Source organism: Aythya fuligula, chromosome 20 (assembly GCF_009819795.1).
Source record: "Aythya fuligula isolate bAytFul2 chromosome 20, bAytFul2.pri, whole genome shotgun sequence".
NCBI classification, from domain to species: Eukaryota; Metazoa; Chordata; class Aves; order Anseriformes; family Anatidae; genus Aythya; species Aythya fuligula.
In genome coordinates this window covers 7,796,589-7,814,424 of record NC_045578.1, presented here as the reverse complement: position 1 = coordinate 7,814,424, position 17,836 = coordinate 7,796,589, and the positions used below count along the sequence as shown (strand labels likewise).

The following is a 17,836-nucleotide window of genomic DNA, read 5'->3' as shown; positions in this document are numbered from 1 at the left end:
AGGCCAGTAACATGCCAAGTGCAGTTGTCAGTTGCTGGAGTAGCACCAGAAGGGTGTCACCCATTCTGGGACAAGAAGCTAGAGACGACTTCATGACAGAATTGTCCCCCCAGAGCTACAGGACAGAACACTGTGGATACCGACTCTGGCTCGGGAAATATTCCTAATTCATACCTATACCTTACTTTATGCATTCTTATTCTCACACAAAGGTTCTGAATTTTCTTGTAAAAAAAGTCCTATTCTAGAGCACTTATTAAGGAGATCAGTAAGCCAAAAACTCATGGGAAGTCTCTCTGATAGCACACACTGCTTAACCCACAGTGCACCCACCTACTTCATGATGAGCAAACAGCCAAAGAAATAAAAAAATTATAGAAGGCTAAAGATTACTTCTTGTTTTGAATTTGGGTGGAATTTCACCCTGCAGCCACTTTTCTCCCACTAAGGATGAGCACTATAAAACTATAAATGCAGAGATAAGACTCACTCATTAGGAAGAGCAGGTACAAGAACAACCTCATCGTTCCCAGCTTTAAGATGAAGTGAGGAGGAGGAGTGGAGGTACCAGGCAAAAGCAGCTCTCTTCCTCTGATGATTCTCCAGGTCTACACGTCTCATCGTGCTCGCTGAGACAAAGTGACTCTACTGTAGATTGCCTAACCGAGGTTTCAAGGCGTACACTAGTGACATTTTAATAAAACTGCAGATGCAAATAGCTACAGAAAGGCAAACTTATGTTACTGCATGGTAATTTTTAGCATTTCTATTTGTCTCTATCAGCACCCTTAGTATACCTAGCATGATAGGATACATCTGGAAAAGCCTCTAGGGCTTTTGTACTGTCCACCTTCTCCTTTGGTGCTTGCCACGTGGACATGCCACATAAAATAGAAATTTGCAGACGGATCCACTTGAGTGAGCTCACAGCAGCAATTTAAGAAAGATATCAGCTCTCAGATGCCCCTCATCATAGTAATTTTTTAATGCAGAGGTTTGAGTTCCCCCCATCACACACACACACACATAGCACTGGTGTTCCCTTTTTATTTAATATATTATTATTAACAGAAATATTGACACCTTGTGGCAGGATGCCCAGGGTATGTTAAGGGATCCTGCACATTTCTACTCCCTGTACCAACAATTCTTTGGCTTCTATTAATCCCTCATCTCTCTGTATTGTTGCCCCTAGTTTGGAGCAGACTAGCCCAAAATTAATCCCAGATAGTTCATGGTATCAGGGTACTGCACAGCAAGCAGTATTTGTATGCAGGGGGTTGTTATTGCAAGTGCAATGGTGGATGCTATTCACTGGTGAAGAAATAAATAGTAAATACACATTAGTGAAATTGAAATAGTAAATGTTAAGCAACCAGAAGATTTAACTGAAGAGAAAATCCTTTGCAAAGGTTGGACCAGGGAAGAGAAGAAAGCCATTCCAGAGACATGGTGCTCTTTGCTCAGAAAGTGTAAATTCTCCAAATATTCTTAGAAAATAGTGCAATATGTACTTTTTCTAGCTACCTCCAACTCCCTTCCTTTAAGGACTCACTGTGTTTAACACACATGCAACAACCACCAGAGCCTCGCAGTCCAGAAGGGCCATTAGTATTCCATATTCCACATACCTAAACTGAAAAAGATTACACCAAAACAAGCAAAGAAAACACTCCTTGCACTTCGATTTTAATAACAGTTAGGTGCCAGCCATGAGGTAGCCACAGTCACACCTTTCTGATGCTTTGCTGCTGAAGCAGCCAGGAGGTGGCAAAAGTGAATAGTTTTCTTTAAAATGTTTTTTTTTTTTTTTTTTCTAATTTATTTATTTATTTATTTTTAGTCCCAGAGCAACAAATGATATTTTTTTAAGTAGAGCAAAGAACAAAACTGATTACTAATAACAAGAACAGCCCAGCTGAGAAATCTGCCAGCCACCTTGCTTTGGAAATAGCTCTTTGTGGCTGATGGAGACAATATATAAAGCATCTGTTCTTTGTCTTAGCCCTTTTGCTTGTCACATTGTAAAGGCTCCTTTAGCCAGCTACAGAGGCAATGGAAAGTATGCTCAGTTGCACGTCAGGTCATGAAGAGATGAAGAGAGAAGGAATCAGCCAGACAGATACATACACCTCCTCATACTGGCTGCAGCCTCAGAGCATGCTTTGAAAAAACAGGGAAAGGAACAACGATAAAACATGCACAGCATTTGAGTGACAAGAAAAAACTGCTTGAAACCTTACCCCTGAGGAAAACAGCCTTATGGGGAGTTAGGAACCATACAAACTGGGCATGGAGCTTGTTTTAAGAAAATTACACAGATAAGCAGTGAGATAGATCACTGTGCAGTGGGAGATGTTTGAAGCTTGGTAGAGAGGCCACAGGAAGCAATGACCTGGCAAAGTGTGACTGAGAAGTAGTTTGGAAGCAATACAGTCTTGCATTCATCTCCCAACTGTACCAGGCAACTTAGACCAAATCACACAGGAGGATTTGGGCATCCATAACCCTGCAGGGAAGGTAATGAGAGCTGCTGGTGTCTTTTCTCCGTGGCATAGCTTGGTTTTCAGTGCCTTTATGGCTTATACATAGAGGAGAGAGGAGAGAAACTGCAGGTATTCATTCACATAGGTTTGATAATTTTTTTTTTTTTTTTTTTTTTTTTAATGAGAATGTTGCAAAGCCTCCCAGTTAGCATAGGGATGGATTGAAGACAGGTTCCATGTAGGTGAGTAGGTAAATACCAGAAGCAGAAGGGAAAGGACACTTCACCATTTGATAATTTCTTGTGTAATGGACTGAAGAGTTTCTTGACAAAACATTATGATCTCTTAGGAGTGGATCCCAGAATCTTGTTGGGCCATCAGATCCATGAAGTTGCTTGTCATTCCTTCCTCTTCCAAGGAACAGCAGACGTCCCGCAGAGTAAACCCCAGACAGCCTACCTGTTTGTTACGTGACCAAAATGGGAAGTGGCTTAGATGGTGAAACCAAAGAAAAGCCTTGTGCATTGACTGAGGATACAAAAAACCTAGGAGGTTACTGATGTTGATCTCAATAGTACTGACTCACCTCAGCTTTATAGGAGGACCCCACTGCAGAAAGGGAACTCCTCAAAAATCTTTTTTTCCATGAACACAAATAACTGTACAACAGTCTGGGCATTGCTAAACCTTCTGATCAATTTGATGTAGTTGTTTGTTGCATCTGCCTGTCCCTGTCTACTGTTCATCTTCCTTCATGTGTGAGCTTCAGAGGGCTGGGACTGGTGTTCTCTGCGTGACTGTGAAACACAAGGAATAGCAAGGGCCTGTTTCACAGTAAGCACTCAAATTATAGGATTTTTTTATTATTTTTTTTGATGCAGATCAAAATATTAGTAAGCTTAAGAAAGTGATTTAAAAAGAAGCAGGTCCAAGGAAAATTTGAAGAAGCAGGTGATCTTGAAAGCAAGCTGTCACAGCCCACAGCTACCAAAGCCACTGCTGACAAACCCAATTTCTCTTTTGTTGTATTAAGACTCCAAGCACAGATGGCATATCTGATTCTGCATTTCTTGAGAATCTCAAAGTGTCCCTACTACAGCAAAGCACCATGCACAGCAATAGATTACCATGTCAGATGATCCTTTTGTGCAATATGAGCACCTTGCCAAATCTTGGGAACACTTAGGACAAAGCCATAGATGGAAAAAGCAGCTGAAGGTTTTACAAAGCAAGAAGACAGCAGAAGCTGGAGTGAGAAATGTTCGTTACAATTCAGATACCCAACAGAGGGAAGCTGCAGAGGGAATTGCCCAGCACAGGGGAAGAATCTGTTTGAAGTGACAGGGAATAAATTGTAAAAGCAATGCTTTTGCTGCCAGTCATGTAGGTGTAAGTAAGCAACAGGATTAAAATGGTTGTCTCCAAGAGAGAAACCTCCCAGGTTCGCTTGCTCAGAGAAGAAATGAGAGACAGGAGATCTCGACTTGCTTAGTTTATCTTACTGAAGGAAAGGTGCTGCCAGCATTTGTAGTCTGCAGCGTTTTCAGGTTTGTCACTACCCATTCCTTCTACGAAGCATGCATCCAATGCAACATAGTCTGTTACAGTTTCAGATGTGGCATGAGGCAGGGAAAACAAGAGTTAATTTGCATGGCAGCGAGGTCATCACAATACTGGGTGAAATATAACAAGGAATTTGGTAATGCCTAACAGTCCACACTGATCACATCTTCTATTTCTTTTTGGAAGAGGCTGAGGCTCTGAGAATACATTCAAGGATGAACACTTTCAATTAAGTAAACTTGCAATACTGATAGTTTACAGAAATACTACATTATTTTTAAATATAGGTTGGAAGTGAGACAGTTTCATTTTTTTTACTCCTCTTCAGAGTTTAAGATGTTTCCCACCATGAAGTGGTAGGAAACAATTAAGTTCTGGTAGCCATTTACAGCAAGGTAAGAAACCCACTAAGACTGACAGGAAATGTTAACCACATGAAACATTTTGGCCCCCCTCTCTCTCAGAAGTGATGTGCAGAATTCTACTGCTGTTTTCTGCAAAGACAAAGCAATCTCTTAAGGGCACATGTTTCAGAAATTCACCTTATGAGGTTACAGTTCCAGAAGATTCACATCACTTCTGTGTTTTTAAGTGATGTGCACATCGTGCAAATGCTTTCATTACCATACCATAAAACAGGAACTCAGACGTGGTCTAAACACCCAGCTCTGCAGACACTAAGAAAAAGACTTTTAGTAGGTATTAAGACAAAGATTTAGTGTGGCTCTTGATGACTGAAGCTAGAGTATTTGTCCACTCACATCTCACACCAGTAGTGTTTTGCACAGAAACCAGCTACATCGTTGGTAACTCTTTATGCCTCTAAAATACTTTTTATTCCAAAGCACTTCAGTGCAGTCTCTTGTGACAAAAGAAAAAATCAACCTGTTCTTAGGCAGGTCAACTCCATCCTTCACTTGTTTATGGCAAACAGCATTATTTCTATGCAGCTGACAAAGCACTGCCCTCCCAAAGGCCACTCCCCACTGCCACTATGATCTTGCTCTTGCACCTTTAAACATAGTAATAAGAAAGTGTCAGGCAGAGAAGGTTGAGATAAAATGGCTTCTTCAGAGGAAATTCATAATTAAAGTGCTTGAAAACACTTAAAGCCACAGGCTGAACCACAGTCTTCGGTGAAATGCACTTTAATACTGGCAATGCCTTCAATTCTTCAAGCTGCTATAGGAAGACTACTCCTTTGAAGACGCTAAAGATTTCTGGTTTGTCCCTCTAGAGGCATCATCTCAGTTGCTGATAGCTGGGGCTGCAGTAGTGACTGCTCCTCTGAAACAGCTGATCTCAGTTGTTTCTGTGTCACCTGTTTCCTTGATCTTGTCTCTATAGCAGGAGACATAAAAACAGCAGCCCTTTGTCAGCAGGAAGCTGGCAAAGGGATCCAGTTTTTAGAAGAGCGCAGGTTTAGGGAAAATCCAACATATACCAGATAAATTACTTTAAGCGCTGTAACCTCCCCATTCCTAGAATACCAGCATCAAGGAAGAACTTTTGCTGAAAGAGCAGGAGGCTGTGTTTAACTCCAGTAGAGATTCTGACCAAGTTCCACCACCGAGTAAAATATTTCTATTGAAATTAACAACTGTCCACAGAGAGCTGCTTCCCAGGTATAAGGAGGGAAGCAAACACAATGATCTAAGGCAGAATTTGTCAAAGTTGCCAGTGTTAGTTCCCTGACTTATGTGGTAAAAGCTTTGATTTTTAACACTTGTGGTATGAGCGGACCTACATTTTACCTTTCTTACAAAAAGCAACATGCATTTTGGCTGCTGATCTGAGTCAAAGGGAAGAAAAGCTCTTGCTGGCCTGCCTAAAATGTATTACTGAAGACATAACATGCAAAGAATAGCCACTGAGCAAGAAGCCAAAAGGATACTGAAGAACTTTCTTAATGATTTGATTTACCTTCTGGATTTATTTCTGAGTCACTGGTGTTTCCAGGGTCCTCCTTAAGAACTCCCACCTCCTTTGCCCAATTTGTCCATTTAATTTCCTCTACTCTGGAGAAACAAAATGCAACAGACACTGATGCATGGAACACAGCATTTCATCCCAGATCTCATTGTCCTGCAGCATCCCAACCCAGCTCCTTCCTGCCAACACAATCCTAGTGTAGCAATGGCACCCACGGAGCTTTTCCTTGAGTAAAGATCTTCTGTAGTCTAAGCTCTGGGAGGTCAGTATCTATCTCCCTGCACGTGGTATGCTGGTCTATGTAATTTGCTTGTTTTAAGGTACTCCAGTTCCTCCCAGGGAATATACTTAATACAAAGGAGCATCTTAAATTCCACTTTCTATACTCGTTTCACAGCACATAATGCCCTCAAGTTACAGAAGCGGTGCTAGCACTTGTTTTGCTGGGTGGAAAAAAAGTTTATCTGCACTTCCAGCCCCCGTGCGAGGGGAGGAGTGCTGCCCCCTCGTGTTGCTCTCATGTTGCATGCTCCTGAGCTAAGGGGCTACCAGCCTCCAGACCTCCCACCACAGCTTTACTCGCAGCAGAGAAGAAAGCTTCGTTGCAGACAGCCTGCCACCAGAACCACCTGCACAGATGCAGGTTAGGCAGCACACGTCTTGGTGACTTGCCTTTGAACTTCCAGCACTGCAATCACCAGCCAATTTCCATGCACCCAGGAACATGTGATTGGGTCCCTCTGCCAAGTCAGCCCTGACATTCACTGGGGTGGTTCAGGGGAATCCAGCACTAGGCTGGAGTTCAAGGGGTACTGGTACATCTGGCTTACCTGAAGCACCACCTTTCATCTTTCTTATTGAGGCCCACTGACATAAAGCAGCCAGATCTCCTCTTCCCACCTTGGCGCCACAACCAGGCCTTCTCTATTTCCAGAATAGCAATAGCCCTCTGAAAGAAGAAACCCATGTCAGGGAGAAAACAGGGCATACAGAGCCCAGAGCCTCATTTTGATTAAACTTTCCTGAATCAGCAAGTACTTTGACTTGGAAAATCGCTTTGGAGCTCAATCCCAAAGTGTTCCTTAGCTTAACATTATCAGACCAAAAAAAAAAAATACAATTCTCTCATGTTAATTATGCATGTGGATCTGAACAGGCTAGTAGTCAAGCAAACAGCATGAGCTTTAAATACACCTAAAAATGATGTTAGGGTTTATCCTCTGAGTGTAAATTTATATAAAAAAGAGAATTTTACAACTGAGGTTCAGGACAAGGTGCTGTCATCTCTGATTTTATGAGACTCAAGTAGGAGTTGGGACCATGACATAACTGCTGAGCAGCACTGTCTCTCACCTGCAGCTTCCAGACACTTTTGCTATCACCAGAAATGTCAGTGACAGTCTCACTCATGAGTGCAATCAGCATGTTGAGCAACAGAACATAAGTGAGGATCACGAAAAGCAGCAGCAGAAGCATGACGAAGTATCTGAATCTGGCATGTTCCTGGAAATCCAGGTCACCCATCCCAATGGTGATCTTGAAGAGCTCCAGGGAGACGCTGAGCAGCCCCCCATACATAGCATGACTTCCAGCATTCTCCATCTGAGCAACAGACTTGTTCTGAGACAGTGCAGGAGCATCCCCCATCAGGGTAACCAGAGCTATGAGAAAAATAGAAAAAAGAAAGAATCCTCCTTAGAAAAACATTACTTCTTGCAGCCCAGCCTATAACATGATGTTGATTTAAGTTGCTACCTGCAGCAAAGCCAAAGAGGAAGATCATATAAACCAAGAGGAAACGCAGCAGATCTCTCAGGATAGTCTGAAATAAATCAAAAGGAAACGCCATTCTTTATCTCACATGAAATCACCAAGAGTATCTCCTGTTCTCACAAGTCATAAAACAAACCCCTGTAACAATGCCAACACAAAAAGCAAGCAGAAAATGCCTTTATCCAGTTTAAGAAACTACTAGTGCATGTTAAGGTACTTCCTCATGTAAGTTACAGTTTTGAGAACTTAACCTGAGAGCACGACAAGAACATATTTGTTTCTATATTTGTATGAATAGGCTCTTTGAAACTAATAAATAATTCTGTCATTTCCCCAGTATGGCCGTTTCCAAATCACTTCAACGCACATGGCTCTTTCTTTTCTATTTCCATTGGGTTTCACACAAGTGGTGATTAGAATCCTTCTCTGGCACCTCATTTCTACCTTGCCTTTCTAATCCCAGACTCCCATATGGATCTGAAAACACTTCTCAGCCCAAGCATAACAGTTCCAGGGAACTCATGCTGACTTTGACTGTTAGTTTTGAGTTGCTTTCTGACCAACAGGTATCAGCTGCTCTAACTTGCTATAATTAAAGATAATCAAACTAATGGTTTCCACCATTACGCTTCCTTGAAGAAATCGGTCTAATCTCCTTCTGCAACTTCTTTATTTCCAGGCTCAATACATCAATTCTATTATGGTTTTCATGGTCCTAAGAGAATAAACATAATTGAAGGACTTCTATTAGTTCCCCACACCTAAAAGTTTTTCACACTAAGTTTCTTCCAAGTACTGACCTTCTGTATCATGACACTGTAAATCCCGGTGCGCTGAAAGCCCCGAGTGTAATACAGCATGTTCACCCATCCCAAAAGCAGGGAGAACACCATCACTGCCACGTAGTTTTCTGAGCTTGCACCGTACAGGACTGCTGACAACAGCAAGGAGAAAGCCTGGATGAAGCTGGAGAGAAATATGATGAGTGACAAACTGACTTACTTCAACAAAAAGGCCCACTTGCAGATCTGTTCTGTTATGCAGGGAAAAGCAAACACATTTTTCCAGGCTACGTGGAGCATATAAAGTCACAGCTAATCAGACTCATAGTTTATATAAGCAAATCCTGTTATAACCAAACCCATACGCTGTTGCAGTTTTGTTATGAACTGGTTAATCTCACTGTGTGGAAACTCTTAACTGTTTGCTATAACAAATGCAACTAATATGAAATGCAAAAGCATTTTCACGTATGAATACATGCACATATACATGCAAACACATGCGTCTGAACATTTCTCTTCAGGAAAATGAGAAATTATCCCCGTTTGACAAAATCTGAGCCACAGAGGCTGTGTGATTAAAAACTTGAGTTCTTTTTCAGCAAGTAATTTTTTTTAACTGTCAAATAATTGAAGACCTGGCCTTTACTATGTTCTGACCAAATCCAAAGACAAACCCTATCCAGCAAAGTCCATTACAACAAAGGGTTACAACAAGATGCAGCAGGTAGGAAAAACAAGCAGGGTAGGGATGGAAAGAGGAGACAGTGGCAGAGAATCAATCTTTCCTGCTCACCATCTCTCTAGTAATGTTAGGGCAACTTAGCTGCACACAGCAGAGAACCAATTTCACCCGTGCTTTCATTGCACTAAAAACCTCAAGAGACATACATCAAGATCTCAATACAGCTGTCAGAACACATAGTCTTCAGGGACTGGCGTCTCCTCCGCAGGTACAGACTCTAAGAGAGAAAAATCAATGGTAGCCATTCATTAGAACAGAGCACGTTCGAGGCTGATTGCTGCCTGGCATAGCCTATTGCACAGGAGAGAGGTTTGCTCCATAAGCTTCTCCTCAAGCTTTCATTTTCAAGATCCCAAATTTCAGCTAGTCACTCTTCCAAGATGAAAACAAGGCCATAATTTATAAAAGATCGAGAACAAACAAGGGCTAACAACTCAGCTCTATAGCTTTATCAAAAGCATTAATAGCACTAAATGCTAAGCATGCATTTTAGTATCATAAATCACAACCCCCCCTCCTAATTATTTACTGTTGTGAGCCTATTCTTCCTCTTCTGCAGGAACCTGGCTTATGCCACCCTGTCATTGCCAGATCACACTGACACTGTGTCTCAGAGCAGGATTCTCTCCTGCCACCCACTCGCACATCCTAATGTCAGGAGAACCAAATCTGTTGCCTTTATGTCAGTAATGTTTTGTTTCGTGTTTCCTTTCATGCAGTGCAACTAGATGAGAGATGCCAATACCTGAGCAAAAATTAGATAAATGCCTCCTAGCAAGATAATGATCAGTCCAGAGACCCACAGGAAGCCTCCGGCTGTGAACTCCACTGGAAATGAAGGCTGCAAGAAAAGAAAATAAAAAAATAATACTGAAGACGGACAGCAGTAGTGGTGATAACCACCCCAAGCCTTTTAAAACACATCTTCATCCATTCAGGCCTTGCTAGATAAAAGAACACCGGGCTTACCTTTACCCGTAAGGGCTGATAGTAGGCAATGGCTGTAAATATGATCATGAATGACAAGTATGAGATAAAACTGAAGTAGAATCTCTTGGAAGCAAATGTTTCCCACTTTTGCTGAAGCAATTTGTTCAGTGGCTCCAAAACCACCATCTTGTATCGATTCTATTAAGAAAAAAAAATCAAACCAGAAAAACACCACCAACAACAATAAATGTATCTATGTGTCAACAGGAATGCAAATTCACCAGAGGATTGTCTTTTTCAGAGTTAGAGTTCAGTGGCTGCAATTATGGAATCTCTAAGAGTTTATTCAATCAGGCCTTTCAGTATGAAAAAAATTAACCATCCCATAGGAATTTAATTCTGCTTGGCTTCACCATGGTATTTGAACAAACCTCAGCGTAGGACAACCAAAGGATCAAGAACACCTCTCATTTTATAGATTATCCAAGGCATTCTAAGCAAATTACAAACAGTAATGTATGCAAATACTTCACCATGCATTTATTTTCCAGAGAAACAATCGTATAAAAGATCGCATTAACTTGAAATTTGCATGATTAAAAAACAACAATATAAAAAGGTAGGAAAAAACATTGCTGTCTTCAACTTTTAGTAAAAAGCACTCACTGGCGTGTCACTGCTGTATGCCAGAATCTCCAGCACAGAGTTTTCCTCAAAGCTGTCTAGAGAGGACAAGTCATAGAGGGAGACGTGGATGGGCCCATATGTCCATTCGGTGAACTTGCGTGACAGGTGCCTGTACACTGGGTCTTTGATCTCTCGTTGGATGATGTGTTTGAAGATCTGAAGAGAAACCAGATTCATACCAGAAAAATGTGTATTTGAGGAAGATACAGACTGACCCAAGCATACACAAATCACCTTCAAACAATGTCTTGCCTTCTGCATTGTATACTTTGTTGTATTCAAACACCAGACTGGCTAAAAGCAGGCAACATAACTACATGTTGTATCAGCTCTTCCAGGAGCAGAACCAATTTCAGACCAGACCGGCTACCTTGGCTGGGACACAGCAGCAGCAGCCAGCTGGGGCTCAGCAGGACACTAACTGGGGCAGCCAGGAGGAGGCCTCTTTTGTGTCTCCTGTGGCACTGCCACTATCAGCAGCTTTACTACAGGTTGGGTACAAGATACTTCTACATCAACCCCACTGCTAGGCTGAGGATGTATGCTGCAGTCACCCTTGTTTCTCAGCAATCCCAGGAATTCCCTTTACTCATCTTTACCTCCACTTTGCCTGTCTTGGCAGCAAGCTGTAGAGGATTTAATCCGTCATAATTCACTATCTCTTCCAGTTTCCATGTTGGGTCAAGCTTCACACCTGCCTTCAAGATCTCAACGTATACTGTGCTCACAAACTTGGTGTTCTCCTCAGTGTCATCTGCAATCATCACCAGGGCATGCAGGACTGTATTGCCCTGTGTGTCTTGCTCCTGGATCCTGGCTTTTTGGTGAGGGTTGTTTAGAAGATATTCCACCACCTCAAGCTGGTTGGTACAAGCAGCCAAGGAGAGGGGAAGTTCACCTGAAGAGATTAGGACAGTAGTTAGAGGGGAAGCAGGAATGACAAAAAACAAATTTTAAGCAATAAAAAAGCAATTCTGGGAAAATATAGCCTGCAGTTTTACCACTGGACCACAGAACAAATTATTTTCCAGTGTCTCTAGATTCAGTAAGGATTCTACAGTAAACAGTTACTCCTTATTTTTGGGAACATTTTTCTAGACACTTAATTTGACTGCACTAACCTTCCATTTGTCTCTGCGTGAAGCCCCTTGGATGGGGTTAAATACATAAAACCAAAAATTATGTCAAGTGCTCATTGTACACCTTGGTCTGTGAAGTCCAGCCATTCAAATAAGAGAAGAGCTCCTTGATTACAGGACAGTGAAGATGGTAATTCAAACCCAGCTAGAACTAGTGTCATTGAATAAGGCATTAAAAAAAAAAAAAAAAAAAGAATGTATTCCACACTGACTCACCAAAATAAAAGCAAACTCCCTCTTTCTTCTTCCTGAAGAATTCGCCATGGGCTCTGGCATGGACATCAGCTCCATTCTCTACCAGAAGTTTCACTAAGTCCAGGCTCCTTTTCTCTATTGCAATATGGAGTGCTGTCTGGCCTACGGAAACAAGCAAAACCTGTAACTCATTGCCAATACCTGAGGGAACAGGCAAAGGACTCTTCAGTAAAACACTGTTTCCACAGCTGCTTTATGTTCCGCACAGCAATCCTACAGTCTTAGTGCTGGGCAGGGGGTGGGTGACAACTGATAACTTTCAACAACTTTATTGGAAAAGCACACTGCGAACAATGAGCTAGAAAACAAGCCCCAAGACTATCAGGGATTCAGTGCAAAACCAGACAATTCCCCCTGTCTGGTACTAAAATTCCAAAGAGCTAGGAGAGGAGGATAAAGACAACCATACATGTACATGACTACGTTGCATATCTGCTATTAAAAGGATAACCTAGCAAGCAGAACTCATTCGTTAACAGCTATACAGTATTCCTTTTTCACTTTTAGAAATGCATTCTAAGCTTTCCTATTTCTTAAGCAAATTCTCTCGTATTTGTGGGTTCATTAAACAAGTATCATTTTTGTTTTATAGACTAAAAACAAACTTGTAGAAATGAAGTGTATAATTCAAGGCTGAAAAGGACAGTACCAGAACCAGAAATCAGATCTAAAAAAGGGTGAGCAGGCTGTTACCGTAATTGCACCAGAACTCTGGAATGGCAGTGCACATAAACACCAGTTCCCTTTCTTTTTGTTGTACCTGCACACCTCACCTGCCTGATGGGGAGACTCATCTGACACAGCATCAGCAAAACCTTACCTCTGTAGTAGCAGTCAGAGCATGCCACATTGACGAGTGGCCTGGGATTCTGTGTCTTTTGGTCTATTTCCAGCAACAGTGGGATTGTGTCATTTTTTCCATTTTTTAAATTCAGCAGGGCTTTCATTAAGCAGGTCTTCCCAGTCTTTGCATCTAGCAGGAAAAAAAAAGCAAACAGTTTATGGACGTGCTTCACACACTTATGTTACCTGATTCAGTGTGCCCTGGACTTAACTGTCACTGTAGGAGCAAACACAATAGTTACTTTAAGGGCCTCAGTATTTTCAGTCTGCAGTACAGATGTAGGAAATATTTAATTAATGGCATTCTCCAACCTCAGATGGACATCAAGGGAATAAAAGAATTTACAGAAAGATGGAGAAAGTAAAAAGACAAGAGCAAATTGCCCTGCTTCCCACTCGTACATTAACAAGTGCTACCTCTGCTCACCCAGTTTATGAAGCACTGAGTAGGAATCTACCTGTGTATTCAGAATTGGTGAGAAATTTTGAGGTCCTCCTCAAGTACTCAAGTAAGCCGTTCAGTGCCTCGGGGCTGCCCCTGGAGACTGCGCTGAACAGCCTGTCTCTGTCAAAGCGATTGGGGTCCTTCTGGCTGCAGGAGAAATGCAAAGTGTTAATAAATTCTGGAGAGCATAATACAAGCAACAAGTTTTAGAGGGCTGGTGTAAGAAAGGAGGGAGGCAAAAGGGTTTGACAGAAAAACAACTATTTTATTTTTGAGTTAAAGGAAAAATAGAGACAGTTATTTCCCACAATGCTTTTAAGTGACTGCTGTTTCCATCAGCTGGAGCTCGTCCCAGATCCAGTCTGATGTGCAACCGTGGAACATATCCAGAGCACAGAAAAAGAAGCTCAAGATAGCTACAGGATCAGAATCAGTCCCATCACAGGGTGTGAAGCTCTCTATAAGCTAGCTAGTTTATATCCCTCCTCAGCAAGAACAATTCAGCTGTATAGGGCTCCATGCTAAGTTGCTCTTACACCCAACTTGGCTTACTTGGTGCTATTTGGTTCAGATAAACCCCAAATACACAACACACACCATACACTTACCTTCCAGGTGCAGAGGGAAAAGGCTAATATGTTCCCTTCTACCTTTTACTACCTCCCACAAGACGCCCATAATATTCCTGAATTGGCATTTCTACTTTCAACTTTGGTAAAGCTTATTGGCAAGGGACAGGATGTATTATATCAGCACAGGTCAGTACAGATCAACAGGGATCCCACCCTTGTGAAATAACCAATAGTCACTCACTTGCTGACAAGTCCAGGCCGATAGTTCAGATTAATCATGACTTTAGGAGGGAAGTCACTGCTTTCCTTCTGATAAGGTGTCTCCAGGGGCTGTGGCTCTCCTTTCTTTCCATGTAGCCCTGATCTTTCTTCCTTTTTACTCGATGTAGGTTTATCTTCAGGGATACTGTCATCTGTTTCTAGCAATCCCATCAGCCTGTTCCGCTGACCCGGGCCTGGCTGCCCGTTTGTGAAGTTATCCATTTCTAGCAGAGATGGTCTTGCAGATCACCAGACGTTCCCCACAGGGAGACTAAACCTGTAAGGGAGTGGGAGAATTTACACAATTTGTTCACAAACCTAGAATGTGTACTGTGTGGCACAGGCATACAGAAAACCATGTTTCCACATCCAGTGTTCCTACAATTGACTACGTTTCTCTTGAGAGAGATATTCAGTAAAACTCTGCACAATTGGGAGTATTTGAGTAAAGGATCAAGGTCTTAAACGGGGTACCCCTGAAGTAGCAGTCCAAAAGCAGTACACGAAATACAGGCTATTCATCTGCTGAACATCTGAACCCCCTTTGTGAGATTACCTCACCTGTTGGCAACAGCACAGGTTCCTTACATAAAAGGCAAGGAGAGTGGATCTTTAGGAGACCATGATCGTTGTTCTTGTCTCAGTGCAGCCAATGCAGGCCAGTCACCAAATGGCTAAAAAGATAAGACTAACCATAGGCTTTCTTTGCAACAGAGTACTAAGTTTGTTCATGTTTTCTGCTGGTAATAAACTGCAGTATTTCGACAGGGGAAACATGCACAAATTATGTTCCTCTCATGTATTTTTACACTGCAACCTGGAGCAAAATGTGAGAGATCTTCGTGGTGTTGGCTATCCCTGTGAGTGTGGGTTTGAACTTTCAGCTCCACAGCACAGGAGTATACACACCACAGGTGCTGCATGGACATTTGGAGCCTTAACACAGCTCAGCACCCACTAGAGCAAAACTGGACCCAGATCTGCTGTACAGAGCACCTCAGTATTCATCAGAGCACCCAGCCAGCCCACTTGTCTCGTCTAATATGGCCTGAACTCCATTTTTACCCTTTTGAAACATCTCCTCATATTTATCTGGATACATCTCAGATCCACACCCAACTCAAGCTATCTGCAGTCAGGATATGACAGAATGTTCACACAGTTCATGAGGCAGCAAGGAAACATCCACAATTACCAACCTGAACCAGAGCTTAATAACTCCGTCTTATTCGCATGTACTCCCTCCAAATGGTTAACAGATTTTCTCTGAAGAGAAATCTCCCTTGCTGGGACTACAGCCAGACTCCATAGCCTATACCAGCAAAGAGGTAAACGGACACAGCATAAGCATTCTGGCTTAGATTAGGATGCAGGGAAGCATAGTTAGCTTTAGGCAGAAAACAGCAACAAAACATCTTTATGCAGCTCACAGCAAGAAATCCAAGGGCTGATTCCATGACGAACCGTTATAAGTCAGCCATTCAGTTTAGTCTGTACTCTAATGACAAACATTCCTCTGTACACACAAGCATACACCCTACAATCCCGTTTCAGTCTTATTTTCTCCCCCAAAACACTTACTGGTACATTCGTCAATCCTTCAGAGGGCTATTTGTACTTCCATAATAGTTTGCTTGTGGTTTTCTGTCTTCCTTTCCCCCAAATCATTTCTCAGCTGCAGTTTCCATTTCTCCACAGCGCTCAAGAGAGTTATTTATTGTCAGTCTTTTACAGACAGAATGTCTGGTTTAAAAGCAAGAGCAAGATGGTTCTTGAAAAAAAAGACCCTGAAATATATACATCCACTTTGTGTTTTCCTAGGAAACAGACAGCTCACTCTGTCAGCTCAACTTTCACTTCTCTACTCAAGAGCTGAGTTGTTTCCTTCTGCGACTTTACCAAGCCATTTTGAGTAGTGCAGCACAAAAAAAGCCCTGCTGTCAAAAGCGGAAGAGCACAGCACTTACCCCAAGTTGCTGCAAGCTCCACCCAAGAACTGATCTGACGGGGGATCCCAACCGATCCTTCAGAGGTTAAATAATCTCTTCGTAGAAACCAAGTCAAGTAAGTGTTAATAAGCATGAAAGCAGACCCCAAATTATTTACATCCATGGGTGAGAGCCCTCTTCTTCTGCAGAGAAGACCACGCTCATATTAGCATTCTTTTGATGGTGCAGCATTGAACTTCTGGTTGGTGGTGGTCCATGAGAGAATCCAGGCTGCCTGTGAGAAGAAATAACCGCTGACTGTTATTATTTACTCAACTGTATAGCTTTTTGCAAAGTGAAGAAGGGCTTGCACAGGAAATGACTAGATAGATTTCTCAGTAAAAGAGAGAGCCAATGAGTGCGGTGCTCTTATATGGGAAAGCTGGCTGGCTATTGCAAATTCATAATGCTTAACCCCTGCCTGCACACACAGAGAGGCGACATCTTGTGGCTTTCAACAACAGCCCATTTAGATCTCAAGGCAGGAGGCTGACTGGACCCTGACAGCTCTAGAGCCTGTGGTTTAGCTGTGAGGTTTGTCACAAGACCCTCAGCCCCAGGGCAAGAATGCAAAGAAACATGTGAAGTCAACTGTTTCCGTGGGAAGTCAGTTCTCACACAGCTTCACACACCACAGTTACGAGGCAAAGAAAAACCATGGCAGAGAAACTAGCCAGGATATTAGCCTAAGCATCAGCTGCTCATCACAAGGACAAGAGACTTCAAGAAGCACGCCCCACTTCCTAAACACTTCGGCTACTGGTTACTTAATTTGCCACTGGTGCCCACTTCTTAATGTGCTGGTTCTCCAAAGGAAGGGGAGTTTTGGAGAGGCTGCTTCTGGGAAAACGGATGTACAACTGGTCGTAGTTGAGACCACGCATGCACAATAGCACCCTTTCACTTATCACTCCCTATATAGGACCTCTGGGCACAGAAAACCTGAGGCCACATGAAGTGTCTTGGCTCTTTTTGTCCTACTTTTAACAGAAGTGAGACGAAAAAACAATATGATCATTATTTCCAGCAGCATCAGTGCAGGATGACATTCAGCACCTTCTGTGGCCTTCCCCAGAACAAAACGGCTGAGGAGTGATTCTCACCCATACTCTGTAGAGGACTGGTGGTTTACAAAGCCATGTATGTGATTTAGAGCTCACCTAGAAAATCTCATTAACTAACAGAATGGTACCGAGCTCTTTGAATCGATAGCTTGATAACAGGGGCACATCCCACAGGAAGTTTCAAAGCTTAGTCAACACTTGATCCAAAACCATTGAGAACATATGTGCCACATCATGACATGCTGAACTCTGGCTATGGATTTCTCCTTCCAAAGCTGCCACAAGCCCAAACAGAACCCAAAGCAATTCTCTTTTGACAGGACTGCAGGAGGGTGTGGGGTCTCCTGGAATGTGGCCCTGTTGCACTTAAT

The 17,836-nt window shown here is 42.4% G+C and overlaps 2 protein-coding genes across 5 annotated transcripts in view; both read right to left on the bottom strand.

Moving 5' to 3' along the window:
* Positions 1-1,833, bottom strand: part of ITGAE (integrin subunit alpha E) — a 32,154-nt gene extending 30,321 nt beyond the window's left edge. Inside the window, exon 1 of the mRNA XM_032201050.1 lies at positions 491-1,833. Coding sequence (XP_032056941.1) covers positions 491-524 — 34 coding nt within the window. The 5' untranslated portion in view covers positions 525-1,833. The remainder of the gene's footprint in view (positions 1-490) is intronic.
* A 795-nt stretch (positions 1,834-2,628) lies between these two features.
* Positions 2,629-16,729, bottom strand: LOC116497351 (transient receptor potential cation channel subfamily V member 2-like). 4 transcript variants are annotated; one of them, XM_032201052.1, is made up of 17 exons: positions 15,995-16,729; positions 15,613-15,725; positions 14,394-14,690; positions 13,594-13,727; positions 13,113-13,265; positions 12,254-12,394; positions 11,498-11,796; positions 10,878-11,054; positions 10,251-10,409; positions 10,027-10,122; positions 9,428-9,498; positions 8,555-8,720; positions 7,737-7,803; positions 7,335-7,642; positions 6,812-6,930; positions 5,973-6,067; positions 2,629-5,390 (listed from the first exon to the last, which is right to left on the bottom strand). In XM_032201052.1, the coding sequence occupies exons 3-17, from the start codon at positions 14,633-14,635 to the stop codon at positions 5,260-5,262; spliced, it is 2,358 nt and encodes a 785-aa protein (XP_032056943.1). In that variant the 5' UTR covers positions 14,636-14,690; positions 15,613-15,725; positions 15,995-16,729; the 3' UTR covers positions 2,629-5,259. The 4 variants fall into 4 exon arrangements, with proteins under 4 accessions (XP_032056943.1, XP_032056942.1, XP_032056944.1 ...); XM_032201051.1 differs by having other exon boundaries at positions 16,381-16,729; XM_032201055.1 differs by having other exon boundaries at positions 5,373-5,435; positions 16,381-16,729.
* Between the last annotated feature and the right edge of the window lie 1,107 nt (positions 16,730-17,836).

Bases quoted from the DNA above. Each gene is read 5' to 3' on its own strand.
- LOC116497351 (XM_032201052.1), bottom strand. From the start codon at position 14,635: ATGGATAACTTCACAAACGGGCAGCCAGGCCCGGGTCAGCGGAACAGG. The intron at 11,797-12,253 runs GTGAGTCAGTGT...TAATCTCTTCAG, and splicing joins GGGAGTTTGCTTTTATTTTG to GTGAACTTCCCCTCTCCTTG. The intron at 9,499-10,026 runs GTATTGGCATCT...TTTCTCTCTTAG, and splicing joins TTTATCTAATTTTTGCTCAG to AGTCTGTACCTGCGGAGGAG.